The 25,034-nt window shown below is 55.2% G+C and overlaps 1 protein-coding gene and 1 long non-coding RNA gene across 2 annotated transcripts in view; one reads left to right on the forward strand and one right to left on the reverse strand.

Annotated features, from left to right (window-relative positions):
• The window catches only part of LOC111161967, a 45,532-nt gene that overhangs the window by 7,816 nt on the left and 12,682 nt on the right, over positions 1–25,034 (reverse strand). The window lies entirely within an intron of this gene.
• Positions 1,064–23,667, forward strand: LOC111161964 (RAR related orphan receptor C). The gene is made up of 11 exons (XM_022526064.1): positions 1,064–1,151; positions 3,355–3,384; positions 14,358–14,443; positions 14,785–14,926; positions 16,132–16,644; positions 16,878–16,999; positions 17,913–18,045; positions 18,209–18,316; positions 18,501–18,611; positions 19,959–20,068; positions 22,928–23,667. Exons 1-11 carry the CDS (start codon positions 1,112–1,114, stop codon positions 23,087–23,089), a joined length of 1,557 nt encoding a protein of 518 aa, XP_022381772.1. The 5' UTR covers positions 1,064–1,111; the 3' UTR covers positions 23,090–23,667.

A 25,034-nucleotide genomic window follows, 5' to 3' on the forward strand; every position in this document is an offset into this window, starting at 1 on the left:
GGCAAGAGGGTAGGATGACAAGACGGGAGGGCAGGAGAGGGAAGGGACAGCCGCCTGCCCTCTCCATGCCAGGTGCCACGTGCTGTGGTGTGGCTGGCTCCTGCTCTGCTGTTTACCAGCTGGGAGCGAGAGCAGGAGCCGGGGCCAGGGAGCCGCCCCACTGCGTCTTGGCCCCTGGCCAGCCAGCCTGTTGGGTAACCAGGAGAGCCAGGCCCAGCTAATCAAACTCTGGACTGAGGCTGTGCGGGAGAGAAGCGGCATCCAAGACCTGCACCAGCCTCATCCTGTCCTGAAGCCTTCTGCAGAACCCTTTCTCTGCGTGGGCTCCAGTGTGGGCCCACTGAGTCGGGGTGTGGGGGGGCTCTACTTCCTCCAGCTAGTGCAGGGGCATCTCTCCTGGCTGCTCACCTCCCATTGCTCTCTGGTCCCACACTCCTCCAGCCCTGCAATGCCCCCAACAGACCAGGAAAATGTGGAGGCATCAGCAGCCAGGGAATTCAGGGGAAGGATAGGGAGGTGCAGGGGCTAAGCAGCCAGAGACCTCAAGAAATTGAGGAACCATGGGATGAGTCTGACCTCATCCCGGAGAAGCAGCAAATCCGCCCCCCCACCCCCCCAGGGAAGCCCTCCCTTCCCCATCTCCTCTGTTCTTGCTGCCTCTCTTGGTCAGGTAGAAGACACACCATCCTAAAGTCACAAAGACCTGGGTTCAAATCACAGTTCAGCCACTTACTCTCCTTGGGCAAGTCAGTAACATCTCTGAGCATCATGTAGCTTAGGGGTAAATCTGGAATAATGGTGGGTGTTGTGAGGATCAAAAAAAATCATGGACCTACATAAAGCATCTGGCAAAGGGCCCAGCACACATAGGTGGTCAATAAATGCTAGTCCCCTTCCCTTTTTCTTGTTTCTCCTCCACGTTCCAAACTCTGTTCTTCCAGTCTCTCCCCTTGTCCCCTCCTGCTGCTAGGCCACTCTGCCAGCCACTCCTTTCCCCTGCCTGCTGACAGGCCAGGTGCTCCCTCCCTGCTCCCTCCTCCCTCTCCTGGGCCCTGCTCCCTGCCCTCCTGGGCAGCCAGGGCAGCAAGGACGGCACCAAGGGAGCTGCCCCATGGACAGGGGCCCACAGAGACAGCACCGAGCCTCGCAGGGTAAGAGGCCCATGGCCCTGCAGGCAGGTGGAAAGGACTTGCCAGGAGGTTCGGAAGAGAGAGAGATTGGAAGAGTCTGGTCAAGAAGAGAGGAGGAGAAGGAGGAGGACAAGACAAGAAAAGAGGAGAGAGATGGACTGGCTGGGGATGCCGGCCAGTCTTGATGGAAACTGAAGGAGAAGCAGGAGGAGAGACTGGGGACTCAGCAGAGGAGGAGAGCGTGGAAAGGGGGAGAAGCAGGAAACACATGGAGAGGAAAGAAAGCGAGCTGTGGAGAAGGAAGCAACAGGTGTGGGGCAGGGGTGAGGGGGGGTGTGAGGAGCTGAGCCAGGAAGGGTCAGAATGTGGGCAGGCCCTCCCCAGCACGAGCGCCCCCTGCGAGGAGGTGGCGACACTGCTGGCGGAACGAAACGGAGCCACCGCTGGAAGGCTGGCCACTCCACCTTCTGTTCACTCACCAACGGAGGGACCTGTCCTACCTTTAAGGGTGACAGACCGAGGGTCGGGGGTGGAAGCAAGCACACCCTGTCAGCTGCCCATGTCCACTAGCCTGGCACTTTCCTCCCCACTGGCCCAGGAGGGTGGGGTTTCGTTTCTGCAGCAGACCGGGGCAGTGGGAGACAGAGTCAGGCAGTCCTTGGCCCCACGTGTGGTCTAACTCAGAGACCCTCTCAGAGAGGGAGCCACTGCCACATGCTTGATCAGTAATGAGCACCAAAGCGAGTGAGGCCAGCAGGCTCTGGGGCCACCTGGTGGAGGAAGAAATCCACTTCCCAGGCAGGCAACTGGCTGGCTGGTGAGGGGAGCACCCCCCTCCCAGGACTATTCCGAGGTACAGGGTTGGAGGCCAGAGAGAGGGTGCCATGTCAGGGAGGAAGCTGGGTGGGGCCAGTCAGGATCAGGGGGAGGGGGGAGGGGCCGGATGGAACCACTCCTTCCTGGGGCAATCCTCCCCCACCCCACCCCAGCAGAGCCCAACCCTTCTAGTCCATTCATCACCACTACCACCACCCCCCAACCTTGCCCCATGGAGGAAGCTGGCCAGTGGGGAGCATCTCCTATGCAGAAGGACAGTATGTGGGGGATGGTGGAGAGATGTCCAGGATTGGGTAGCGGAAGGGAAAATGTAACAGGAGAGCAGATTTGGAGATCAGGGATACTATAGGGGGCATAAGGGAGGGCTGCAGCCTTTTCTGGGACAAAAGGCTGGCCTTGTGCTCTATGAGGAGCTGCTGTGTGATGGTAGGAAAGGGACCAAGGACTGGCAGGGGAAACCTCTTCCCAGGGGCTCCCTTGGTAGGTGTTCAATAAATGCTATAAATGAATAACCACCTTCCCCACCCCACCACCAAAACCACCACTGCCACGACGCTGTAGCTAAGGCTTTCCCCTTAGCAGCCGCCCCTCAGAAGTATGTGCGTCCCTGCCTACCCTGTGTCAACCCACCCAGGCACTCTACTTGCCTGCTGTCTACCTGCACTAGGAGTAGGAAGGGACTCCCTCCTCTGCGGGCTGGTAGACCAGATGTCTGGGAAGGCAGAATCTCCCTCTTCTTCCTCCAGATATCTTCAGTGTCTTACCTTCAATCTCCATACCTCTGGAAGCCCTTGGTGCTTTCAGGCATCAGAAAGCAACCAAGAGTTTTAACTCCCACAGAGCTGTAACTCTAGTTCCAAAATATTTACGTGCTCCTCTAATGGGCCAGCCACTATGGAAGGCTCTGGGAATAACAAGGTCACTGAGACAGCCTCCCAGGTAGCGAGACAGCCTCATTTCATGGATAATGACACAATGATAGCAGTTAGATAACCACATGGCGGTGAGTGTTGGGAAACCAAACGCAAGGGGCTGAGTGTCAGCACGAGGTCAGCAGAGAGGGGAGTGGGCAGCTTCTCCTGTCGGAAGCTTGAGCGATGAGAAGAAGTTGGCTTAACGCTGAGCAGGGCGTCAGGAAAGGACATTTCGAGAGAAGGAATAGTTTGGGGGACTCCCAGATGTGGTGAGAAGCCTGGCACTTCGGAGGCCCTGCGGGGCAGAGAACAGAGAGACGGGTGCTGTGGAGGATGGGGCTACCTTCTGCTCAGACACCAGGTTCTGGAGGAAGGAATGGGGTAGGATAGGGGCTGTGATGGGGAGGGGTTTGTCTCCTGGTGCCCACAGTCATCTTCAACTTCTGGCCCCGGCCTCTGTCTTCTCTTTCCAGAACTGCTGGCTGCAAAGAAGACCCACACCTGTGAGTAGAGGGTTGGGGCAGCCCCTGGCATGGGGTGTGGAGAGATGAGTTGAGCAGGGCTCTGGGGGTGTGCGCGAGAGAGCAAGGCTGGGAGCAGGCCCAGAGACAGGGGAGCCCAGCAGAGGCAGCAGAGGCAGCGCCTAGGGAAAGAGGGGAGATGGGGAGCCCAGCAGGGGGAGGGGTGAAGAAACCTCAAAAGCAGGGTGACACATCAGGGGGAAGCCCACAGACAGGGGGCACCACAGACACAAGGGGAGAATGATTATTAAAGGGATCCCTGGGAGATGGAGCGGAGGGGTGCTGGACAGAGGCACAGGAGCCAGTAGGGGAAAGGAGGGAGAGAGAGAGCAGAGGGAGGAAGGGGCAGCCTCAAGAACTCAGGGAGCCTGTGCCAGCAGGCTTCGTGGCAGCTGAGCCATGTTTGGTGCTCCTCTCGGTGGTTAACACGTCCTGAGGTGTGAACAAGCCAGGCTGTACAGAGCTGGAGAACAGGAAAGCCTTCACCTCTGTAGGAAACATGATACCCAGGGACACTCTGGGCCCTGAAAGATTGAGGCTACAGCATGTGGGAAGGGGTCTAGAGCTCGGGAAGGACTTCCCAAGGATACTGGAGAGTATGTACCCTCTTTTAGGGACCTCTCAGCACAGCAGATCTAGCCCCCTAGTTTGTGGGAGAGGCTACTCTCCCAGAAAATGCACCCACCCCACTTCAGTCACAAAGCTTCTATCCCATCAGGGCCAGGCACGCTGCCCTTAATAGCCCGAGGGTACTCTGGGAGAAGGCCTCCATAAGCATAAGTCCCTGAATTAATGAGGACAGAGGACCATTCTGGGGCAAGAGACCACCTGCCTTTCTCCATGGCCCTCCCTTGGATTACCAGTCAGTTCCTCCGGAGAGCTCGCTGATCCTCCTCTGGCTTCCAAGATTGCTTAGAGCCTCCCCGTTCCCAGTAGAGAAATCTCAGAGGCAACAGCATCCCCTGGTCCCTGAGCTGGGCAGACAGGGGCTGGGGGGGCATCCAGGATGCCACATCCTCCTGGGTGGGGGCTTGCTTTGCTCAGCACAATCCTGATCTGTGCCTCGCCTGCCCCTAGCCACAGGGCCCCACGGAAATGCTGAGCAGGGCCCTGGGAGGAAAGCAGGTCAAGGAGTGACGTGCTCGTGAGCTGGGGGATGGGAGCCAGGGACCATATGTGGGTGGGGAGGGAGAAGGGGGACTTTCGGAGCAGCGGGAACTGGAAGAGGCTACATGCCATTCCTATCTTAACCTCTTACCACAGAAACCTTGGCCAGGACCACGCCCCCTTCCCAGCCCAAAGGTCCTGAGCAACCATGTCCCTACCCCCAGTCCAGAGTGTCCTCTGAGAAGCCAGGGGGACAGCCCCTACCCCAATCCACTGCCCAGGTCCTGAGAGCCAGAGGAAGGCCAGTGGGGAAAAGCCTATACCAGGCTGAGGAGCTGCTGGAGGCCTGGCAAGATCAGAGACCTCTTTAAGAAGTTTGGTGCAGAGAACCCAGGAGAGATTGACTCCCCCAGGCTGGGAGGCTCAGAGAAATAGGCTCCAAATTGAGACAACTCCAAGGAGGGGGTCCAAGACAACCCCAAGAAGGGAGGAACCCAGGAGAGACCCCCAGACGAAGAGAGGGCCTAGCTACTGGAGGGCCCTGAAAAGGGAACTCCCAGTATGAGGTACCCCACAGAGCAGATATGAGGCTGAAAGAGCCCCTCAGAAGGACCCCCCAGGCCGAAAAACTCTAGACTCACATGCCAGGAGACCTCCCAAGCTGAGACACACCCTCAAGAGCAGACTTGAACCAGAGAAACCCTGCCATTCCTGAGGCCAAACTGCCGGAGTTTGAATTCTGACCCCACCACTTACTAGCTGTGTGACCTTGGGCAAGTTACTTCACCTCTCTGTGTCTCATTTTCTTCATCTTCAAAATGGGGATAACAGTACCTTACCTCATAAAAGTATTTTGTAAGGATTAGATAATCCATATAAAACCTTAAGAAGTGTTTCTGGCACAATGTAAACATTATTATTATTATTACCCTCACCATCATCACCGCTATCATCGTTATCTGCATTCCAATTTCAGTTTTGCTCTTGAGGAAATTTCTGACAGACTAACACTTCCTGCAGATAGTGGGTATTTGTCTGATGATTATTACCGCTGCTCTTATCATTGATTCCCTAGCCCCGGGGCATGCACCGCGTCAGTAAGGAGGGCTTGAGCATGGTGGGCGGTGGGGCAGCCTCCCAGATCTCACCCGACTGGGTGGCTGTTGGCAGTCCACAGGGTCTCAGGTGGCATAAGCCACTGCCCCCTCCAGGCAGACATCCTGTGACTTACCTCTAGAAACATTCCTGTCCCTGGAGTCACCTGGCAAAGAGGGTCAGGCTTGGGTCCTCAGTGGGAGGGGGGAGTGGGAACCTGGCCCGGCTCCTGTGAGCTCCATTCTGGTTCCCCAGCCAGAACTACCCCGGTGGGTGGAAACAGCTTTTACCGCGTGTGGCTGTCGCATGTGGTTTTGGAATTTTCCAACGCCCCCTGCAATTGGCTGCCCCGCCCCTCACACCCTGCCCCGGGCCCAGATTGGCCACGTGGGGCGCCTGTCATCCTACTTGCTGCACCCCAGAGGGGGTGGGGATGCGGTGAGGGGGGTTTGTCACTCAGCCACCTGTGTGGTGGTGGCTTAAACCCCCTTCCCCAGAAGAATTGGGAGATAGCTAGGTGCAGAGCTACGAGCTGAGGCTCTGCAGAAAGGGCCTCACCCCCAACCCAGCTGCCAGCTGTGCCCCATCCCTGGACCACCCCCTGCTGAGGACAGAGAGCTGAGGCAGCGGCAAAGCCCAAGGCTCAGTCATGAGAAGTAAGTGAAGGGGGCCACCTGGGAGTGGGGAAGCCTGGACGCCATCGTCATCCCTGGGCCTCTAGAACAGAGGGGTGTCTTGGGAACAGTGTGAGCAAAGCTGAGTGCTCTTTCTTGCTGGCAGCGTGTGTCCCAGGCAAGGCCAAGGTCTGTTGGGAGATGGGTGGAGTAACTGACAAGTCTTGCTCCCCGGGCAATTTTCTTAGAGCAGGTTGGGTAATACATGGGGTTGTAGAGGAACGCCACTGTCGTGAGCCCTGGAAACGATCTGCAGGAGTATCTGAGGTGCTCTGCTCCTCGTTTAACAAGAAAGGACTGAGCCCCAGGAAGGGGAGAGCTTCGCCCCAGATCCCACGGCTGTAGCAGAGGGCAGCTGCTAACTGACAGGCACAGACCCGGACTCTCACTGCAGAGTTTCCCTCCATGCCTCTAGCCTGCCTCCGAGTTGGTGAAAGAGGAGCCAGACAGCCAGAGGGGTTGCTGTGCCCCAAAGCAGCAGGACAGGGAGAGGAAAGCCAGATCAGCAGGTAGAGGGGGTCCGAACCCCACATCCAGGTCTCAACATGCGTGCGTGTGTGTGTGTCCTCAGTTTCAGTCACCCATTTGATGAGGGGGCTAGGGGAAGGGAGACGGGAGCAGAAAGACTTCAGCTTCACCACCTTCCTGGTGTGGAGCCATGGGCCAACAGCTAGTAGGCAGATGTCTGGGGTCCCTGTGCCTTCTAGCAGAGCAAGGATGGGTGAATCAGACAATCCCTGTGTTCATGTAAGGAAAGCTAGTGAACCTCTCAGAGCAGCAGGCAAATGCGCAAAAGGGAAGCCCCATGTCCCTGTGGCCTGAGGCCTGAGGCAGCCCCAGCCTCAACCTGGGGTCTTCCCACAAACCACAGAAAAGAAGCCATATTGGGTCCTGGAAAGACCCATGGGTCGAGAGTCTAAAAACCAGGTTCTGGTGCCAGCTCTGTCACTGACTCACCATGTAGCCTTCGGCAAGTCACTGGGCCCTGGTCTCCTCATCAACAAAACAAGAGAGCTGAACCTAAAAACAAAACCAGCTTGGGAGAGGCTCCCAGTTCTAAGGACCCATGACCAAGAAGAGAGCCCTGGTCCCCGAGGTGAGCATCCCCAAGGCTGGTGAAGACGTCTCAACGCTCCCAGGACACAGACGAAAAGGAGGCCATAGGAAAGGAAGAGCTTGGGACTGAGATCCCAGTGCAGGTGTATGAGCTGGGTGGGTCAGTGAGGCGAGGAAAAAAGCCAAACCTTCCACAGGAAGAGGGGCCCTTTGGAGCTTTCGTTTCCTTCTAGCTTCTTCCGATTAGCAGCAAAGGTTAGCAAACCAATCTTCCCAGAAATGACCTCCAGTCAGCAAATCCACCCTAGCGAGCAAGGATCGGATATGCTTCAGAGCTCGGCAGGAGAGCAGGAGTCCCCAGGACTGAATGAGGGAGCTTCTAGGCAGCTCCACATGATATCCCCCAACAGCTCCATCCAGGCTGGTAGATAGGAGAGAGGGGTCCCCTCCGATCTGGGACCGGATGCCACCAACGCTTCTCACTTGGACATCTCTGGGTATCTCAAGGCCCTGGGTTACCTGACTGTCCCCCACTCCCGCCCCATACACACTCCTAGTGAGTGCCAGCCACCTCCATGCCTTCTGACCATAGTCAGAGAGAGGCAGCACATTGGGGGCTGGGGACTATGACACACCCAGAGACCAAGGGGCAGACACAGACCAGGAAATAAAAAGAGGAGCAGAGGCCAGTGATGTCCTGATGGAGCTATAAATGGAGAAGTACCAGGAAATACCACCAAAACACCGAGGTATGAAACCCAAGACAGAGCTGGAGCACAGAAGATAGTAAGGCATACCGACACAGAGAGAGAGATGCAGAGGGAGGAGGATGGGGGGCCAAGGGGAGACGTGAAGTAATGACAGCGTCCAGGAAGGCAGAGAGAGGGAGGCATGGAGTACATGGAGGTTCTGAAAGGATGGCACAGTTCCCCGCCATGGCTACCTGCTGCTAAGTAAAGAGGAAAAGTCCATTGGCCAAACGGATTCCCCAGCCAGCCAGAGGCATGGTGGCCCTAGTCATCTCTCTCTCTCTCTGAGGACATGAAAGTGTGGAGCCAAGAGGCATGAGGCCCCAGCACTGGCTATGGATGGCGAGGTGGTGGGGGTGGGGGGCAGATGGGAGGTCTCATGCCTGTCTTTGTTGTGCCCTGATCTTCCCAAGTCTGGTCATGATAATGATGAGCAGTGGTCCAGAAAGAAGTCCAGGTCCCCAGGGGGTCACAGCTCTTATCCTGAGAGCCCAGGGCCACCTGAAGACTTTACAAAGGGCCCCCTCCTTCCTTGTATCACCCCTGCACCTTTGCCTTTTCCTCTCTTCCATTCCTAACAGGAATCCCAAACACCCCCAGCCCAAGATACTAGCAGCTGGAGTATCCCAGCCTGTCCCGTACAGCGAAGCATGGGTGTTGGTGTCCCCACCCATCCCAGAGGCACGCCTCCCCGCCCCTGCCTCTGTGTACCTGACTCAAACAGGGAACAGGGACTTTCCCATGCTAAGGGCCCTCTACGGAAGGCAGCCCTGGGGTCTCCTCTCGTCCTCCATGGCCAGTCCTTTCTGAGATCTAACCTCTACTCCTCCTGCCACTGCAATGCTGTCCTGGGACTCTGGCCTCAGAACAGACAGGGGTGTCTCTTTCGGGAAGGGACACTAACAGGGCAGGACTCAGCACCAGAGCCGGAGTGTCATTGGGTTCCATGTGTCCTGGAACAGCAGAGCCCTGTGGAAGGGAGCTCCCACCCTGGCGGCTGGGAAGCCCGTGACTGGGACTTGGGGCTCCCACTCCTCAGAGCTTCCTCCTGGTGATTCATCCCCTTCCCCCCCCCATGCACTGGTTGTTTTCACTCAATTCTTCTGTTTCCCCTCCTTTCTCCTGTCCCAGACTGCGGGGGTGGCGGGGGCACCAGGAGGGGTTTCAGGCGGCTGGCTGGCTTTCATGGCTTTTCAGAACCCCAGACTCTCCCTCGCCCACCTGAGTTTTAGCTTCACGAATTTCTCAGCCCCGGGATCTGGGTGTATCAGCAGAAAATCCTCGCCCTGGCTTGGGAGTAGTGTTCAGCAGGTAGAGAGTGGCTCTCTCCTGGCCCCCCACTGATCCTCCCCCTCCTGCTCCCCTGTGGTGGCACCCACCACCGTGGTTTCCAGCTTTGCAGAAGCTGTGGGAAGGAGGGCTGAGAAAGGAGGGAGGCTGGTGGCAGGCTGGGGTACACAGGGGACCCCTGGCCTGAGCTGTGGTCTCTGTGCTGGTGGGGGGTTGGGAGGAGCTAAACTAAGAAAAGAGATGCATTCCTCTTTCCCATTCACTCATTCATCTCTGCAGAGGCCTACTAAGATGTATGAAAGCCGGTCCACACACCTGAAGGAGCTCTGCTGGGTCAGGCGAGCTGTTCCACCTTGGCCTTGGAAGCCTGCCCCAAGACATGAGTAAAGGCAGGAGGAAGTAGGCTCCAGAGAGGAAGAGCTGGGACAGAGGGAGCCATGTCTCCATGGGTCTTTACACTAGACACGAGTGTCAGCTTTAGTTCCACAGGGGGTCCTCTCTGAATTCTGTTCCCAGCCCACCTCCACACTTCACACTTTTCCTCTGCAGCCAATAGTCCCCTATCCCATCTCCTTGATGTATTTGGGCATCTCATCCTTGGAGGGGGTGTAGCTTAACGGTTGGGGACATGGGCTCTCGAGGTACAAAGACCTGGGTTCAAATGCCAGATATGCCACGTCAGACTCTGTAACCATAGTCAAGCCACTTATGCCCTCTCAGATTGCTTTCTCATCTGTGAAACGGGGACAAGGCAAGTAATGCCTAGTTCCCAGGGTTGGCATAATCATTAAGGAAACACATATGGAAAGCCTGGCACAGAGTAAGAATTCAGCCAAGGCTGATGTCTATCACTACCATCCCACCTTAATCACTGTCCAGTGGAGAAAAGGAGAGAGAAAGAGAAGAGAAGGAAGGCCCAGCGGGAGACTGACAAAGCACCAGGAGAAGCTAAGGACCCCACGGCTCCTCTGACTGCACCCACTCACCACTAGGGCTAGGGGAGGCTCTGGGGTTTGAGGGGAGAGATCCCCCTGGATTAAAGCCCCTCCTTTGCTCCCACCACTTCCTCTCTGTGGCATAGGGCACCTGGACAAGGCTCACGGCTGGCTTCCTAAGGTGGCCCAGGGCCAGGCTCTGGATGCATTCAGAGAGCGCTATCAATGAATCTCACAGCTGTGGGAAGGGCGAGATTAGGGGGGTTGGAGGGAGGGGCAGACAGACCACTTTGTTGCTACCGGATTTCCCCACAGAGGAGACATGCATAGCAAGCTCCTTGGGGATACTTCAGTCTCTGAAGCAATCCAGAAGAGATTCCTTTTCTCTCCCCAGCACCCTTTCAGAATTGAAGCTTTAGAGGTCTCCCAGGTTGAAGAGAAGACACAAGAATGAACTGGGGGAGGAGATGACCAACCCCACCCTCACCCCCCAGGAGGAGCCGCCTGACCCAAAAAGCCTCAAGAGGGCCCAGATTCTTGCTACTCAAAAGCATAGGCTGACGACCAGCCAGAGTGGGCACCAACCAGAGCCTGTCCAAATGCACAATCTGGGCCCCCAGACCTGAGAAGGGACCTTCTCACAACACGTTCACAAGATCCCTTGGTGATCTTGTGTGAAACGCAAAGGGCTAGAATCACAAAGTCCCTAGATGATCTCAGGAGCCTTCCTGAGCAAGGAGGCACTTCTGTCTCCTGGGAGTGTGAGAGTTTCCTTCGCTGGGCCCCCGGGAGAGAGCAACAATGAGATACAAAGATCTTCCCGAAGCAGCGGGGGCCACAGGGGCTGGCCTAGACAGCCCTGACCTTTGCTTGGTTCGAGTTCCTGGCACCCACAGGCCCTTAGATGGTAAGTTCCTGGCAGGCCAGGCTCCAACACAACAGTTTGAGTAATCCTGTGATTACTCAGCTCCCCCTCCCCAACCTGGGTTCCCATCACCTGCTGCTTCAGGCAGGGGCTCAGGGGTAGGCTGTGAAGGTGAGGGATCCGAGGTGTTTTTCAGCCCCTGCTCAGCCCATTGCCACCTCTGCCAGCCCTTCCCATCCTCTCCCCTCCCCGCCTCCAGAAGTCACACTCATGCACACCAGTACTTTCTCTTTGAGGTTTCGGGCAGATGGCATTGAATGGGGTACAGGTGTCAGGGGAAGGAGGGAGCAGTGGGAGCAGAGGGCCTGATGGTACACACAGGGCCAGGCGCAGGACACTGGGACTGGGACCTCACTGTGGGTTTTTCTGTGTCGCTGCCCCTGTTTCTCCATCTCAAGGTCTAAATCTCTGTTGCCTGCCAGTCCCAAGCCTCTTGGTCTTTCTAGCTCAGAGGCTACAGGGTCTGGACCCCTCTAGCTCAGAAACTCTGACTCCATGTTCCTACCTCACTGTATACCTCTGTCTTGGGGGCCTCTGGTTGGGGAACCCTGAAGATTGGCTGGCCTGGTGGCTGAGGTCCAGACTCTAGCATCCCCCCAGGCACAGGTATTTGTGAAGGGGTCCATGGCTGGCTACACCATCCCATGAGAAGAGCAAGGTCTGGTTCACAGCGTTGTGAGGTTCCTGGGGCTGGGACCAGCTGTGGGTCAGGTGTGGGGCAGACAGAGATGGGTCTGGGTCACCTGTGTGGTTGGCGCACACACGCACGCGGATGTGGCTCTGGGAGAAGGGAAGAGGCCAGGAGGCCTGTGGTTGACTGCTGGGCTAGAGTCCGAGTTCCCACTGTGGCTTGGCCTAATCTCCCCTCTGCTTGCTTTTTTGGGTGACCCACGTTGGTTTCTCCCCTCTCTGAGCTGAGGGCCACCATGGAGAGAGACCCACACTGCTGGAGGGGAAGGTGTAGAGGCAAGCGCAGATTCTATGGGTCATAAGGCTTCTGCTGGGCCTCAGGTGCCCATTGCATTTCTTCACCTTCAGCTGTGCTCTGTAGTAACAGCATACATAGAATTCGCCTCTTAAAACACAGTGCTTTTCGCAGGTAATGTCATCACACCTATTGTCCTACCTACAATCATCCCACAGACAAGCAATGTTCTTTTTTAATCCTGATTTCACTGACAAGGGAACCTAGGCCTAGAGAATCTAAGTGACTTGACATGCAGGTGCCTCCACATTTTCTGCCCCCTTTCCAGCTACCGGTCCCCTCTTGTTCTCTCTTCCCTTCCATGCATTCCAATCTGCTCTTAATTTACTGGGAAGAATCTGAAAGGCTCTCTTGCCATCTGTCCATGATGATCACAGCCTCCTACGTGGATGTTGGGCAGGCAAGTGCGGGCTGAGGTTGGGGAAAGAAATGACTTCTCGTGAAGGAATTGCAGACACCCATGGGCCTTGTCCTCCAGGAGAAGGCAGCTGCTTACTCTGACTCAGCTCCAAGTTGGCTTGAGGGGACAATGGTTTCAAGATGAGGGAAACAAAATTCCACGGGGTGGTGGGCAAGCCACCGTCCCCCTCCCCACCTCACATCAGGAGGCCCTTTGCAGGACCAGGGTCCAGGCCTGGGCCGGAGGTAAGCTCAACGGAACACAGGCTTGCCCTACAGGCAACCTGTTGCCTCCACTGACCCTCACGGTGGGACACAATTGGGGACCAGTCAGAGATGACCTGGGGCTGGGGGCTTAGATCACTTTTCTGGCCTGCTCGGACTCAGCCTCCCTGCCCAAAGAGGAGGCAGCAAGGCATCCACGGCAGAGAAGAGACCCTTGTCCTCTTGGGATGGATAAAAACCCCTGACATAGCGGGAATCCCAACTCCCCTTCAAAGATGAGCTGGGAGAAGCCCAACTGCTTGTCCCTGAAACTCAGTAGAGAGCTTTGGGCATTGAAAGGGATAGGGCGAAGTAGAGGAGAAGAATCTGGAGCCCTGAAAGGCCACGATGGGCTCAGTGGGCAGCCGGGGGTCCTACTGGCTAATGAACAAACACTAACACACCAACAGGCAACTGTGCCTGCTGGCTAACAAACAAATGTACCTTCCATGTGTGCACACACCCTCATACATGCCCACTGGCATATGGACCCCAAAGCCAGGTATAAGGAACAGCATAATGAAAAGCAGGGGAGATAGAGTGTAGACCCAGCTCTAGGGGAAACTAGCTGCATGAACTCCAGGGCAACCACCTTACCCTGTCTGGTCTATCTCTCTACCTGGAAAGGAAAGGAAAGGAAAGGAAAGGAAAGGAAAGGAAAGGAAAGGACAAAGGTTGCATGAGATGGTCTCTAGTCCCAGCCAAAGTTAACATTCATGATTGACGCACATGTGATTGCACCCATAAACACAGGCACTCTCATGGGCACACACACGCAGAGCTGCCCACTCTCTGCTCCAGGGCCTGGGGCCTCAGCGTCTTGTTTGATTTTTCAGTATCTGACAGACCTGGCTTGTTGAGCCCTCTCCTGGGCTCCATCTCATTCCCCCTTAACCTCTCTGGGTCCTACTCGGTGACCCTGTCCTCTTGGCCCTGGTCACTGCCCAGCCCATCCCTGAGCCTTCACTGCCAGCCGAGCACAGCCAGAGCATGGCCAGCATCTCTATTTGGTCCCCTGGGGCCTCCTGCCTTAACGTACCACATCTCCTCCCCCCACCCCCACGCCTCACCCTCTGCCCATGGGAGCAAAGCCTGGTGGGGGAGGGTGGCCTAGAGGAAGCCCCCTGGGCGGGAAGCAGGTGTTGTTAATCAGCAAGAACTCCTAGGTCCTCAGGAGGGAGGGTGGTGACTGGAGCTTTTCAACTTCAAGGGCGGAGCAGGTGTCCTCTCTGCAGCTGCATTTTCTGCCCCCATGGAGCTGAGACAGCTCCTGGTTGCCCCGTGAAACTGAAAACGGCCTCCCCAGACCCTTTGCAGGGCAGCACTGGCACTGCCCTTCTTCCATTTTGCAAGACAGGGTAGGGCAAGCCGGAGCAGGGTAGGGACACACCATGTACCTGTATCTACAGCCCAGAGGCACAGGGTAGGAGGCGGATCAGGTCCCTGGGCTGACCTCCTGTTCCTTCTCTCTTTCAGCACAAATTGAAGTCATTCCTTGCAAAATCTGTGGGGACAAGTCATCTGGGATCCACTACGGGGTTATCACCTGTGAGGGGTGCAAGGTGAGCATGCACAAGCAGGCACACTCGTGCACAGTTCCTCTTCCACGGTGGACAGAAGGGGTGATGTGGGCTTTGTTCTCTTTCTGTGGCATTTGTTCTGACTCCGGGTCGGTCTCCTGAGGCAGCTGGGGGGCTGCTGGAGCAGTGCCTGAGTCGGAAGGGCCTCTTCGTAATCTGGGGACATGACTGTCTGGCAAGTTGTAATTCTGCTAAGGGAGGAGAGAAAACGGACTGGTCGTGGGGTCTGGGAACGCTGGGGCCAGAACCTGGGCTGGAAGCCCTGGGGACAGAGCTGGGGCTGGCCGGGATGGGCAACTGAGGTCTCTGCCTGCCTTCCCCAGGGTTTCTTCCGCCGGAGCCAGCAGTGCCATGTGGTCTACTCCTGCACCCGCCAGCAGAACTGCCCCATCGACCGCACCAGCCGAAACCGATGCCAGCACTGTCGCCTGCAGAAATGCCTGGCACTGGGCATGTCCCGAGATGGTGAGGCCAAGCAGGCAGCCCCCTGGGGTTTCCCTGGAGTCTCCAAAGAGGCAGGCGGGCCTGCTGTGCTAGGCAGAGGTTGCCCCGTAGAAACGTCCTTCCATTCATGGGGCATGGGCTGGCCACGCATCGTGGGGGTGCACCTCAGCAAAGTTCTTCGTGGTCCCCAACTGTAGGCTCTGCTAGAACAGCCCTCCTTCCCCCAATGTCCTAGGCTCCTCATTTCCTTCTTTCTGGGATGGATTCTCCTTACTTCCTTTGCCTGTGGCCCAGTTACCATCCAGCTTCCACACTCCCTCCTGCCCCATGGCTCCAGAACTAGCTCCATCCCCCCAGACCTCCATCCCCTTGCTAGGACACGGGACAGTGGCTAAAGACTGGAGCCAGAGTCAGCCTGAGAACCACCTGGAAGGCATGAGGGTGAGGGCTGTAGTTCCTGAGGCCTTTCTCCTCAGCCCTTGCCCACCACCTCAGTGCAGCCCCCCATCACCACCACAGAGGGAGCCCAGGGTGGGGTTGGGGGAGGCATGAGGTGAGGAGGAGCCAGAAAGAGGCTGTCAGCACTTTTCAGCGCCCAAAATAACAAAGTGAAAGGAAACACGCAGGGGTGCAAAGGGGCAGGCGGGGCGAGGGGCTGTGCCCCCACACCTGGGAGGGGTGTGGGGGGTAGTGAAAAGGCAGGAAAGAGAGAGCAGAAGAGGATGTTCAGAAACAAGCCGCGGAGCCTGGGTTGGGCTGTGGTGAGTATCTAGGTCACCAGGGAGCCTGCAGGCCTGACCACAGGGAGACCTGTGTTCTCAGCTCTCCTCTTCCTCCGACCCTCCTAGACAGGCGAGGTGACCCCAATACAGCTCGAGGCCCCCAACTCGACCACCCCCAGCCCCGACATCAGGAGGCCAGAGTCCTCAGTCCAGACTTGCTGCTTGAATTCTGCTACCAGCAGAAGCTGGTTTCCAGCTGGGAGAGTTTGCTTGGGAGACCGGGCTGGACACAGCCCGCGGCAAACACCTGCAAGAGGTGGAAGGGCTCTCAAGCAAAAGTGGGGGTCCCCAGGGGAGGTTCTTAGGCCACACCGGAGAAGCTCTGCTTGGAGCCAGCTATTCAGGGAACAGCAAGTGAATTCTGTAATTATCAAAATGCCTGTCGATGCTGTCCTGTGCCCCGAGCTCCTGCCTTGAAAACTCCTGATTCCCGATCTCTTTCAGCTGTCAAGTTCGGCCGCATGTCCAAGAAGCAGAGGGACAGCCTGCACGCCGAGGTGCAGAAACAGCTTCAGCGGCAGCAACAGCAGCAGCGGGGACAGGTGGCCAAGACCCCACCAGCGGGGGGCCAGGGGGCCGACCCCCTCGCCTGCCATATAGGGCTCCCTGATGGGCAGCTGCCCCTGGGCTCCTCACCTGACCTGCCTGAGGCCGCGGCCTGCCCCCCTGGCCTCCTGAGAGCCCCGGGCTCCGGGTCTTCCTACCCCAGCAGCTTGGCCAAGGCCAGGCCTGACGGGGCCTCATACCACCTGGAATACAGCCCTGAGCGGGGCAAGGCTGAGGCTGGCAAGGGCTTCTACAGCACAGGCAGCCAGCTGAGCCCTGACAGATGTGGACTTCGTTTTGAGGATGCCGGGCATCCTGGGCTTGAGGAACCTGGACGGGGCCCAGACAGCTACTGCAGCCTCAGTTTCCACAGCGCCCCAGAGGGGCCTTATGCCTCCCTGACAGAGACTGGTGAGCAATGGAGTGATGGAGAGGGTAGGGATGATGAGGGAGGGGCTTCCAAGAGAGGGGCCCTAGTCAGCACCCTGTGTACACCAAACATGAGCCCCAGGGAGCTGAGGGTCCGAGGGGTGGGAGGTAGAACAGGGGTGGGCCAGGCCAAGGATACGCCAAGGGCATACCCAAGGAGTATGGGTAGGGTCGCAGCTGGCTGAGATGAAGCCTGTGCTTTCCTCTGTTCCCAGAGCACCTGGTGCAGAACGTTTGTAAATCCTACCGAGAGACATGTCAGCTGCGGCTAGAGGACCTGCTACGGCAGCGCCCTAACATCTTCTCCCGGGAGGAGGTAGCCGGCTACCAGACGAAGGTGAGGCCAGGAGACCATGTGGGAGGGGTTGGGGGGAGGGTAAGAGATGGCTACCTGCACATGCAAGTGGGCTGGGGCGAAGCAGACAGACACAAGTGTGTACCTGCTTTTAAGTCTGGGGTGTGTGTGTGCTTACATGTCTATGTGTAGCAGATGGATAGGTTTTCCTTTTCTCCTATTGATGTTTTGCCTGGACTTCATCCTACCTCTGCCAGCACCCAGACCTTGGGTGTGTACAGCCCTCGGTACACTCTCCTTCCCCGTCCCCTCTGTGTGATAGCAGTAGTCAGAACCCTGATTCCCATTTGTTAAACACCCCTTCTCTGCCGGGCACTGTGCTAAATGCACGCTTCCCAGAAATGATCCTCCACCCTCACCACAGCAACCTACAAGGCTGGCATTTATTTCTGTATTTAACAGACTGGGAAACTGAGCTCGGGGAAGTCAACAGACTTACCGTAGGTCATAAAGTAGCAGAGCCACAGGCACACTGAGATCCACCGGGCTCCAAAGTTTATGCTCTTGCCTATCACACCTGTTCTAAAAAACACTCGTTGGGCATTCAGTTTTTCCTGCTCTACAGGTCTTTACGGGGAGAGGGGTCAGTATGTGCTTCTCACCTCAACAAAACACAAACCCTTTGAGGGCAAAGCTGCATCTCAGATTTTTTTTTCATTTCCCCACGACAGCTAACTTGGTGCCAGTGGCTGGTGGGTGCTCAGTGAGTGGGACCAAATGACAGGAGTTGACCCGAGTGCGCATCTGTGCTGAGAATAGGCTGAAAATGCCAGAGTGGAGAGTGTGGGAGTTCTGAACCTCCCGCCCGTAGTTTATCAGTCTGGGCTCCCAGGGGCGTGGGAGGGTGACAGGGTCATAAACAGGGCTACAGTGGGACCCTCCTCCTTCCTTGCAGTCCATGTGGGAGATGTGGGAACGCTGTGCCCACCGCCTAACCGAGGCCATTCAGTACGTGGTGGAGTTCGCTAAGAGGCTCTCAGGCTTTATGGAGCTCTGCCAGAATGACCAGATTGTGCTTCTCAAAGCAGGTGCCCGGAGACTGGGGGCAGGCCTGGAGGGAGGGGGAGAGAGCATGCAGTGGGGCTGGGCTGAGCAGAGGGAGGTGGCTTAGGGAAAGCAGGACCCTGGAGGGGCACCTAGCCAGCTCCCTGGCTCCGCCTGACTCCTGCCTGCCTGTACCCCCCTCTCCAGGAGCAATGGAAGTGGTGCTGGTCAGGATGTGCCGGGCCTACAACGCTGACAACCACACGGTCTTTTTCGAAGGCAAATACGGTGGCATGGAGCTGTTCCGAGCCTTGGGTGAGGGGCAGGGGGAAATGAGAGAGACCAGAATTGGATAGCAAGTCCATCTAAAGCTTCAAGACCCAGGCTCCCTCTTTTCAGGGCAAATCACCCCCACTGCTCCCAACACCAAGAGGGCGGGTGTCCTCGGGTGCCATGGCCTCATCTACCTTGCTCATCCTTTGGTTTTTCCCTCTCTCAGGCTGCAGTGAGCTCATCAGCTCCATCTTCGACTTCTCCCGCTCCCTGAGCTCCTTGCGCTTTTCTGAGGACGAGATTGCTCTCTACACAGCGCTAGTGCTCATCAATGCCAGTGAGTGTCGCTGGGCTTGCCTGAGGGACATGCAGGTGGCTGGAGCGAGAAGAGGCGGATGCTGAAGGGCCTGGACCTTCAAATGCGGTTAAATCTGGGAAATGGCTTTAAAGAGCAGAGAGTAGATTTTAGAGGAGCCTCAGGGAGGGAAACACCCTCCAAGATGGGCTTGGAGAAGTGGGGAGCCGGGGAGCCGTGAGGAGGTGAAGAAGGGCGCCACTTCCCAGGGGAGAGATTTGTCTGCTCCTGAGCTCTCATGTCAGTCAGTTCAGTGAGGCCACACACTGGAATGACCTGGAGATTTTTAAAAAGTGATTCTTCTCTGGGCTCCACTCCCAGAGACTCTGAGGTCATTGATCTGGGGAATAGCCAGAGCACCAGGATTTTTTATAGCCTCCCGCAGGAGATTGCCATATGCGTGGGGATCACTGCTCTGTGTAAGCTGGGTTGAGGACTGTGCGCTGTCATGGCAGGACTCGGGGGGCCCACCCCCCGGAACAGAGCAGGCTGGGCTGAGCCGGGGAAGGCTAAGTATTTGGAGAACTCGGAGAAGTGGGTCGAGCTACTAACCTGAGTTTATCCATCAAGATTATCTATTGTCTGACTCTGCCAATGGGTAGAGACCTAAACACATCCTTCGAACTAGAGATAAAGACTTAAAAGATGACTTCTGGCCGTTTTATGGAGCCAGGGCAAAAGGTGGTTTGTCTGTTGAAATTAGCCCCAGATGGCTACAGAGGCCCTGGTGCTGGCCTAGGGCTTCAGCAGGGCCACCTGCTGTCAGGCTCATCCTTAGCCAGGAGACAGGGCTCCCTCTCATTTTTTCCCCCCATAGTGGAATCTGAGCATTGAATGGGCTATGTGAAATATCAGGGTACCAGGGAGAAGGCCACTTGGAATCAGGAGATTCAATGTCTTTACTTTTTTTAAGGATTTTATTTGAGAGAGAGAAGGCAAGAGAGAGAGAAGAAGCAGGGGGAGAGGGAGAGGGAGAGAGAGAACCAGGCTCCCCACTGAGCAGGGAGACAGATGCGTGGCCTGATCCCAGGACCTTGGACTATGACCTGAGCCGAAGGCAGATGCTTAACTGACTGAGCCACCCAGGCTCCCCAGGAGACTGGATGTCCTTATCCATTTCATCTCTCCCCAGCTTTCCTTGTAGACAGCTAGCCAAGCCCCAGGCTCCAGAGCTTCTCATGACCAAACCAGGATGCACATGCATGTGCGTACACATTCAGCCGAGAAGGCCACTATCGAGCACAGATGTCCAAACTGATACACCCTTCTGGGGGCCGTTAACGTCCGTGTTCTTTCTTGTTCTCACTATGGTCCCATGCCCTCCTTCAGACCGGCCAGGGCTCCAAGAGAAAAGGAAAGTAGAGCAACTGCAGCACAACCTGGAGCTGGCTTTTCATCACCATCTCTACAAGACTCACCGCCAAGGCATTCTGGCTAAGGTAGGAGCAATCCCTGAAGTGGAGAAGGTCAGGTCCAGTGCAGGAGCAGGGCCCCCAGGACTGGCGAGGGCCAGGCTCTAAGGTTGGGGGTAGGAAGCCCTTAAGTGCCATGTTGTGTTAAGAGAGCTTGCAGCAGCTCGGGAACCAAGGGGATGAGACGTGCATACAGACGGAAGGTTAAGAGAATCTGGAATTGGGAGGGACTGCCAGGAAATAATTTGGCTTAATATAGCCAACACTCACCCAGCACCTGTTTGTGTAAGGCACTGTGGAATGGCAAGATCCCAAGAGGCGGTCCTTGCCCTCACCGAGCGTTTCTGGTCTGGTACAAAGAGGCTCGTGTACCAGTGACTCTAATATAGAGTAGCCTACGGTATGTGATACAATAGTAATGCAATTAACAAGATGCTGCTGTCCCAGACGTGCAGTCATCCTAAAGACAGCTTAGTCAACGGGACAGGTATTAAAATCTCCTTTTAGTGATGAAGAGACTTAAGCAACTAGTCCAAGTTTGCACGATTGGTAAGTAATAAATGTAATATTTAATCCCAGGGCTCTCCTACCATATCCCTGCACCACTCGTAGGTTACTTCAATAAGAGATAGTGGGGGAATGTTATTACAGCATAAAACAGGAATTAAAAATAATTCGGGGTAAAAGGAGTGGGTCATAAACGCTTCCTAGGAAGGTGGCATTTAAGGTTGGCAATGAAGTATGTCAGATTTTAACAGACATTCATGGGGGTAGGGCAAGCATTCCAGGCTGTGGGAACCACTGGCAAAAATAAGGAGGCAAAATAGCACATATATGGGGAATAGCTCATGGTACATTCTAACGTGTAAGATTGAGAGCTAGCATTGATGAGGGCAGGGAAGTAGCAGAAGGCAGTCTTGAAATTAGGTCAGGTAACAAATCAGAGAGGACTTCCAGTGCCATATTAAAGAATGAAGGCTTTATTTCCAGGCAATGGAGAGCTCCGAAGGCTAGAGGAATGATATCATCAGAGCTATTATTTAGGCAATTAAATTTGGAACCCGCGTAGAGGAACCATTTATGTAATCATTCAAGCAATGGGCCCTTGCTATGTGCCAGGCACAGTGAGTGCTAGGTGCTGAGGATAAAGAGATGACTTACACAACATTCTAAGTCCTAAAGAACTTCGAGTCCAGTCGGCCGGATTGGAAGGAGAGACTGGAGCCTGGGAGCACAGCTGGAAAGCACATCTGGTTGGCTCTACCTTCAGAATACAAACCCTCCACCATCACACTTAACCCCCAAGTGTTCTCTTGTGGCCTGTTAGGTCCCCCAGTCCTCGCTCAGCCATCCTGCAGGAGAGCCATTTAGCACAGGTTTCAGTCCTGCTGTAGCCACCCATCCTGCTGAGAGACAACCCGAGAGTCTATCACGGCTCACTGGCCTCATGCACGATATGACCCCGACTTCTTTTCTCACCTCCTCTCCTCCCACCGCCCCCTCAGTCATCTGTTCCAGCAGCACTGGCCTCCTTGCCATTCCTTCAGCATATCACACACACGTGCATCTCAGGGCTTTTGTATCTGCTGTTCCCGCTGCCCGGAAAGTTCTTCCCCAATCTTCCAAATGGCTCCATCTCTTCATTCTGAAGAGGTTTTTCCTGACCACCTGAGGCAAAAAGCCCTCACCTGGCAGTACTGTTTTTTAAGAAATTCTCAAACTTATTATATATTTGTTTTCTGGATCCTTCATTAGAATATGCATTTAATAAAGCTAGATATTTTATTATACTTTATTTTATCCAGTGACATATCACCGTAGCCGATCACAGTGCCTAGTTGAGTAGGTTCTCAACAGTTAGTGATGAACGGATGGCAGATGAAACTACTGTGGCAGTCAGGACAAACTCAGACTAAACCAGCAGAAATGAGAAGACAATGAATCCAAGAGATATCAAGAGATCTATGTGCCTGGTCTTCTCTGACTGCCCCTTTCCTAGGAAACTAAGTGGGGGGGAAAGGGAGCAGCTAGTGAGCGGTCTTTTCAAGCCCAGCTTAGTTATACAGGAAGCTGCAGAGGTTGAATGGTTTTTTCAGCCTTTCTCCAGTGATGTCTCCCTGCCTGTGTCTCCTCATGGGTCTCTGGGCCTCTTTTGTTCCCCTCTGGCTGAGTACTGGTGGTGTTGGGTACCTGCTTGGAAACCATTTATAATTCAGAGAGGTATTGAGCATTTGTCATGTGCCAAGCATTATGACAGGAACAAAGGATACAGAGAGGGAAACGGAGAGAGGGAGACAAGGAGAGACCCTACCTAAGGAAATTAAACCTAGCTAGGGTGGGAAGGCAAACAAATTAGACCATTTTCCTAAAATGGGGTTTAAGTGCTACTACACAGAGGGAAGCCCAAAGGAAAGGCACCTCATCCAGGTTAGGGAAATATTCCCAGAGGAGGGGACACTTGAAAGTGAGGAAGTATTAGCCAAGCAAAGAAGGATTGGAAAGGTATTCCAGGTGAGGAGAACAGCATCAAGGAAGGTCCCAGGGGCATGTGATGGACTATAACAGAGCCGCAGGGCATCACTCTTCTAAGAGCAGAAAGTGCGAATTAGAGTACTCACCAGGGTTCATTTTAGGAATAGCAGGAATGTAATTGGGGGGGGGGGTTCACTCAGAAAACACGCACCTGTCCTGCAGCAGCCCTCATTTGCCTCCGGTTTCCTGAACACATAACCCCCCTGTGATGGACTCTTATCCAGCCCCTCTTCCAGTGCCAAGTGCAGAGGGGGAAAGCAAGGCAGGCTGCCCTAGCCCAGGAAGGAGAGGACATCTTTGCTCTGGGGAGAAGGCCAAAGTACTGACCCTCCTCCCCTGTTAACCCATCTCCAGCTACCACCCAAGGGGAAACTTCGGAGCCTGTGTAGCCAGCATGTGGAAAAGCTGCAGACCTTCCAGCATCTCCACCCCATTGTGGTCCAAGCTGCTTTTCCTCCACTCTACAAGGAACTCTTCAGCACTGAAATTGAGTCACCTGAAGGCCTGTCCGAGTGACCTGGAGGAGGGACTCCTTTCCCTTCCCTACAGCCTACTGGCCTTCCTCCCCGGATCTCATCCCACCTTCACGTATTTCTTACCTGTGCCCCCGGAGGGTGGTCCCTGCCTGTTCTTGAGGGGTGTGCAGTTGCTGAGACTGGTTTTCCCCCACAGGCTTGCCTGGCAGTGGGGCCAAGAGCCAGAGGGTGGCGATGAAGGAACACCATCTCCAGCCTCAGCTTTGTTGCGTCTCCTTTCCCATGACCCTTCACCCCCAGCTTCTGAGAGGCCTTGGGTGGCACATAAGGACCTCTAGAAGGACCATGGTGTCCTCAGGATACTAGGCAGATCCAGGATACCCTGGATGAATAGAACTCACCTCTGGGCTCAGAAGCTAAGAATAGGACTTTAAAATACCTCATTGCATTTCCCCATGGGCTTTGGTGAAATATGTCAAGCTCAGAGACTGATGGCTGAAGCCCAGGAGAACCTGTAGATAACATGAATCCAAATCTTTAGATTTTCTGTTTCCCCCTTCCTCTTAGCTCAGCAAGGAAATGGTTGGGCACCCTGCCCTTTTCCCAGGGTCTTTAAAACAAAAAACAAAAAACAACAACAACAACAAAAAAAAACGGGATATGTGGAAAATACGGATGGAAGGGGGGTAAGGGGCTGGGATAATTTTTTTTATGGCATTTGGGTACAGGGATAGGGTACAATTGGAGGCCAAGAACATCATAGATAGTTAGAACTCAAACCACTTCTGTGCACTTTAGAAATAGACTTCAGGCGTCAGCACAAATCTGAGGAGAGACACACATCCACATACAAGGAAAAACACGCTCACAAACTCAAACTGCAATTCTGTACCTCTGTAGACACATTTAACCTAACATGATTTCTGTCTTCCTCGAGGTCACAGCTCAGAGGTACTTAGTGGCCTCAAGGAAAGAGTCCCAATCCTGAGGGACCCCAGAACATTCTCATGGTTTACCAGTCCACCAACCTTAGAGCTGGGGTGGCTCAAACTCAATCCCAGCCCCAGTTTTCAGCACAAGAAACCCCAAAAGAAGAAGAGATGATTGGATACTGGTCAGTCAGATGCCCACAGACGGACCCCTGGAAGAGTCATCCTTCATTGTGTGGAAAGGAAATAGACGTCATTTCATCCCGACTCCAGCAGGGGGGAGACCAGGGAACAGGACAGACACCTGTGTCTCTGGCTGTGATCATGCCCCAGAACTTCTCTTGGTTTTACAAATCACTGTGAGCCCTCCTCTGAGGGATAAACAGCCAGTGATGTGGGGGTATTGTGTTCCTCTCAGGGGAGGGGTTTAGTCAGCTAAACATAAACCCCAACTTGTGCTATTCTTCATAAAACGACTTTAAAGCCCATAGGTATGTGTGGAAGGGACAGGGGCAGGGGTTCTTAAATCCGATTACAGACAAGCTGCTCTCCTGTCTCATTCCTGTGTGGAGACCCAGGTTTCTAACCCAGCGACCCATGAACATCATGAGGACTGCAGCCCCCACTCTGCACAGCCCTCCAGGGAGGCCTGGGAGCTGCTGCTCAGGAACCCCCACCGAAGAAGTCTCAAACTAAACCCCATGGGAGATGTTCCGGACTGAGAACTTTCCCCACAAAATGCTACCCCTGTGGGACATTAAGACTGAGAGGCTGCACAGACTCTCCCTGCATCTGGGAGACTAAAAGACAACCCTGAGGAGGGTGCTGAGCCTCAGAGCTCCCCATGGGGGAGTCAGGATGTCCACAAGAGACCCTTTCGAGTTGTTGGCTGCCTCTACCTCCTGACCCCTCCTAGACCCCAAAGTCTCCCTGTGCGCTCCCCTCCCCTTCACCTTCCTGTGGTGGCGCTTGCTGCAGCCCTCCCTGGTTGCTTTATTTATTTATTTTGCACCAACAGGGTTGCTGCAGACTCATTCTCGCCTGGTTTAAAAAGAG

Source organism: Enhydra lutris, unplaced genomic scaffold (assembly GCF_002288905.1).
Source record: "Enhydra lutris kenyoni isolate GAN:26980312 unplaced genomic scaffold, ASM228890v2 scaffoldscaffold88, whole genome shotgun sequence".
NCBI classification, from domain to species: Eukaryota; Metazoa; Chordata; class Mammalia; order Carnivora; family Mustelidae; genus Enhydra; species Enhydra lutris.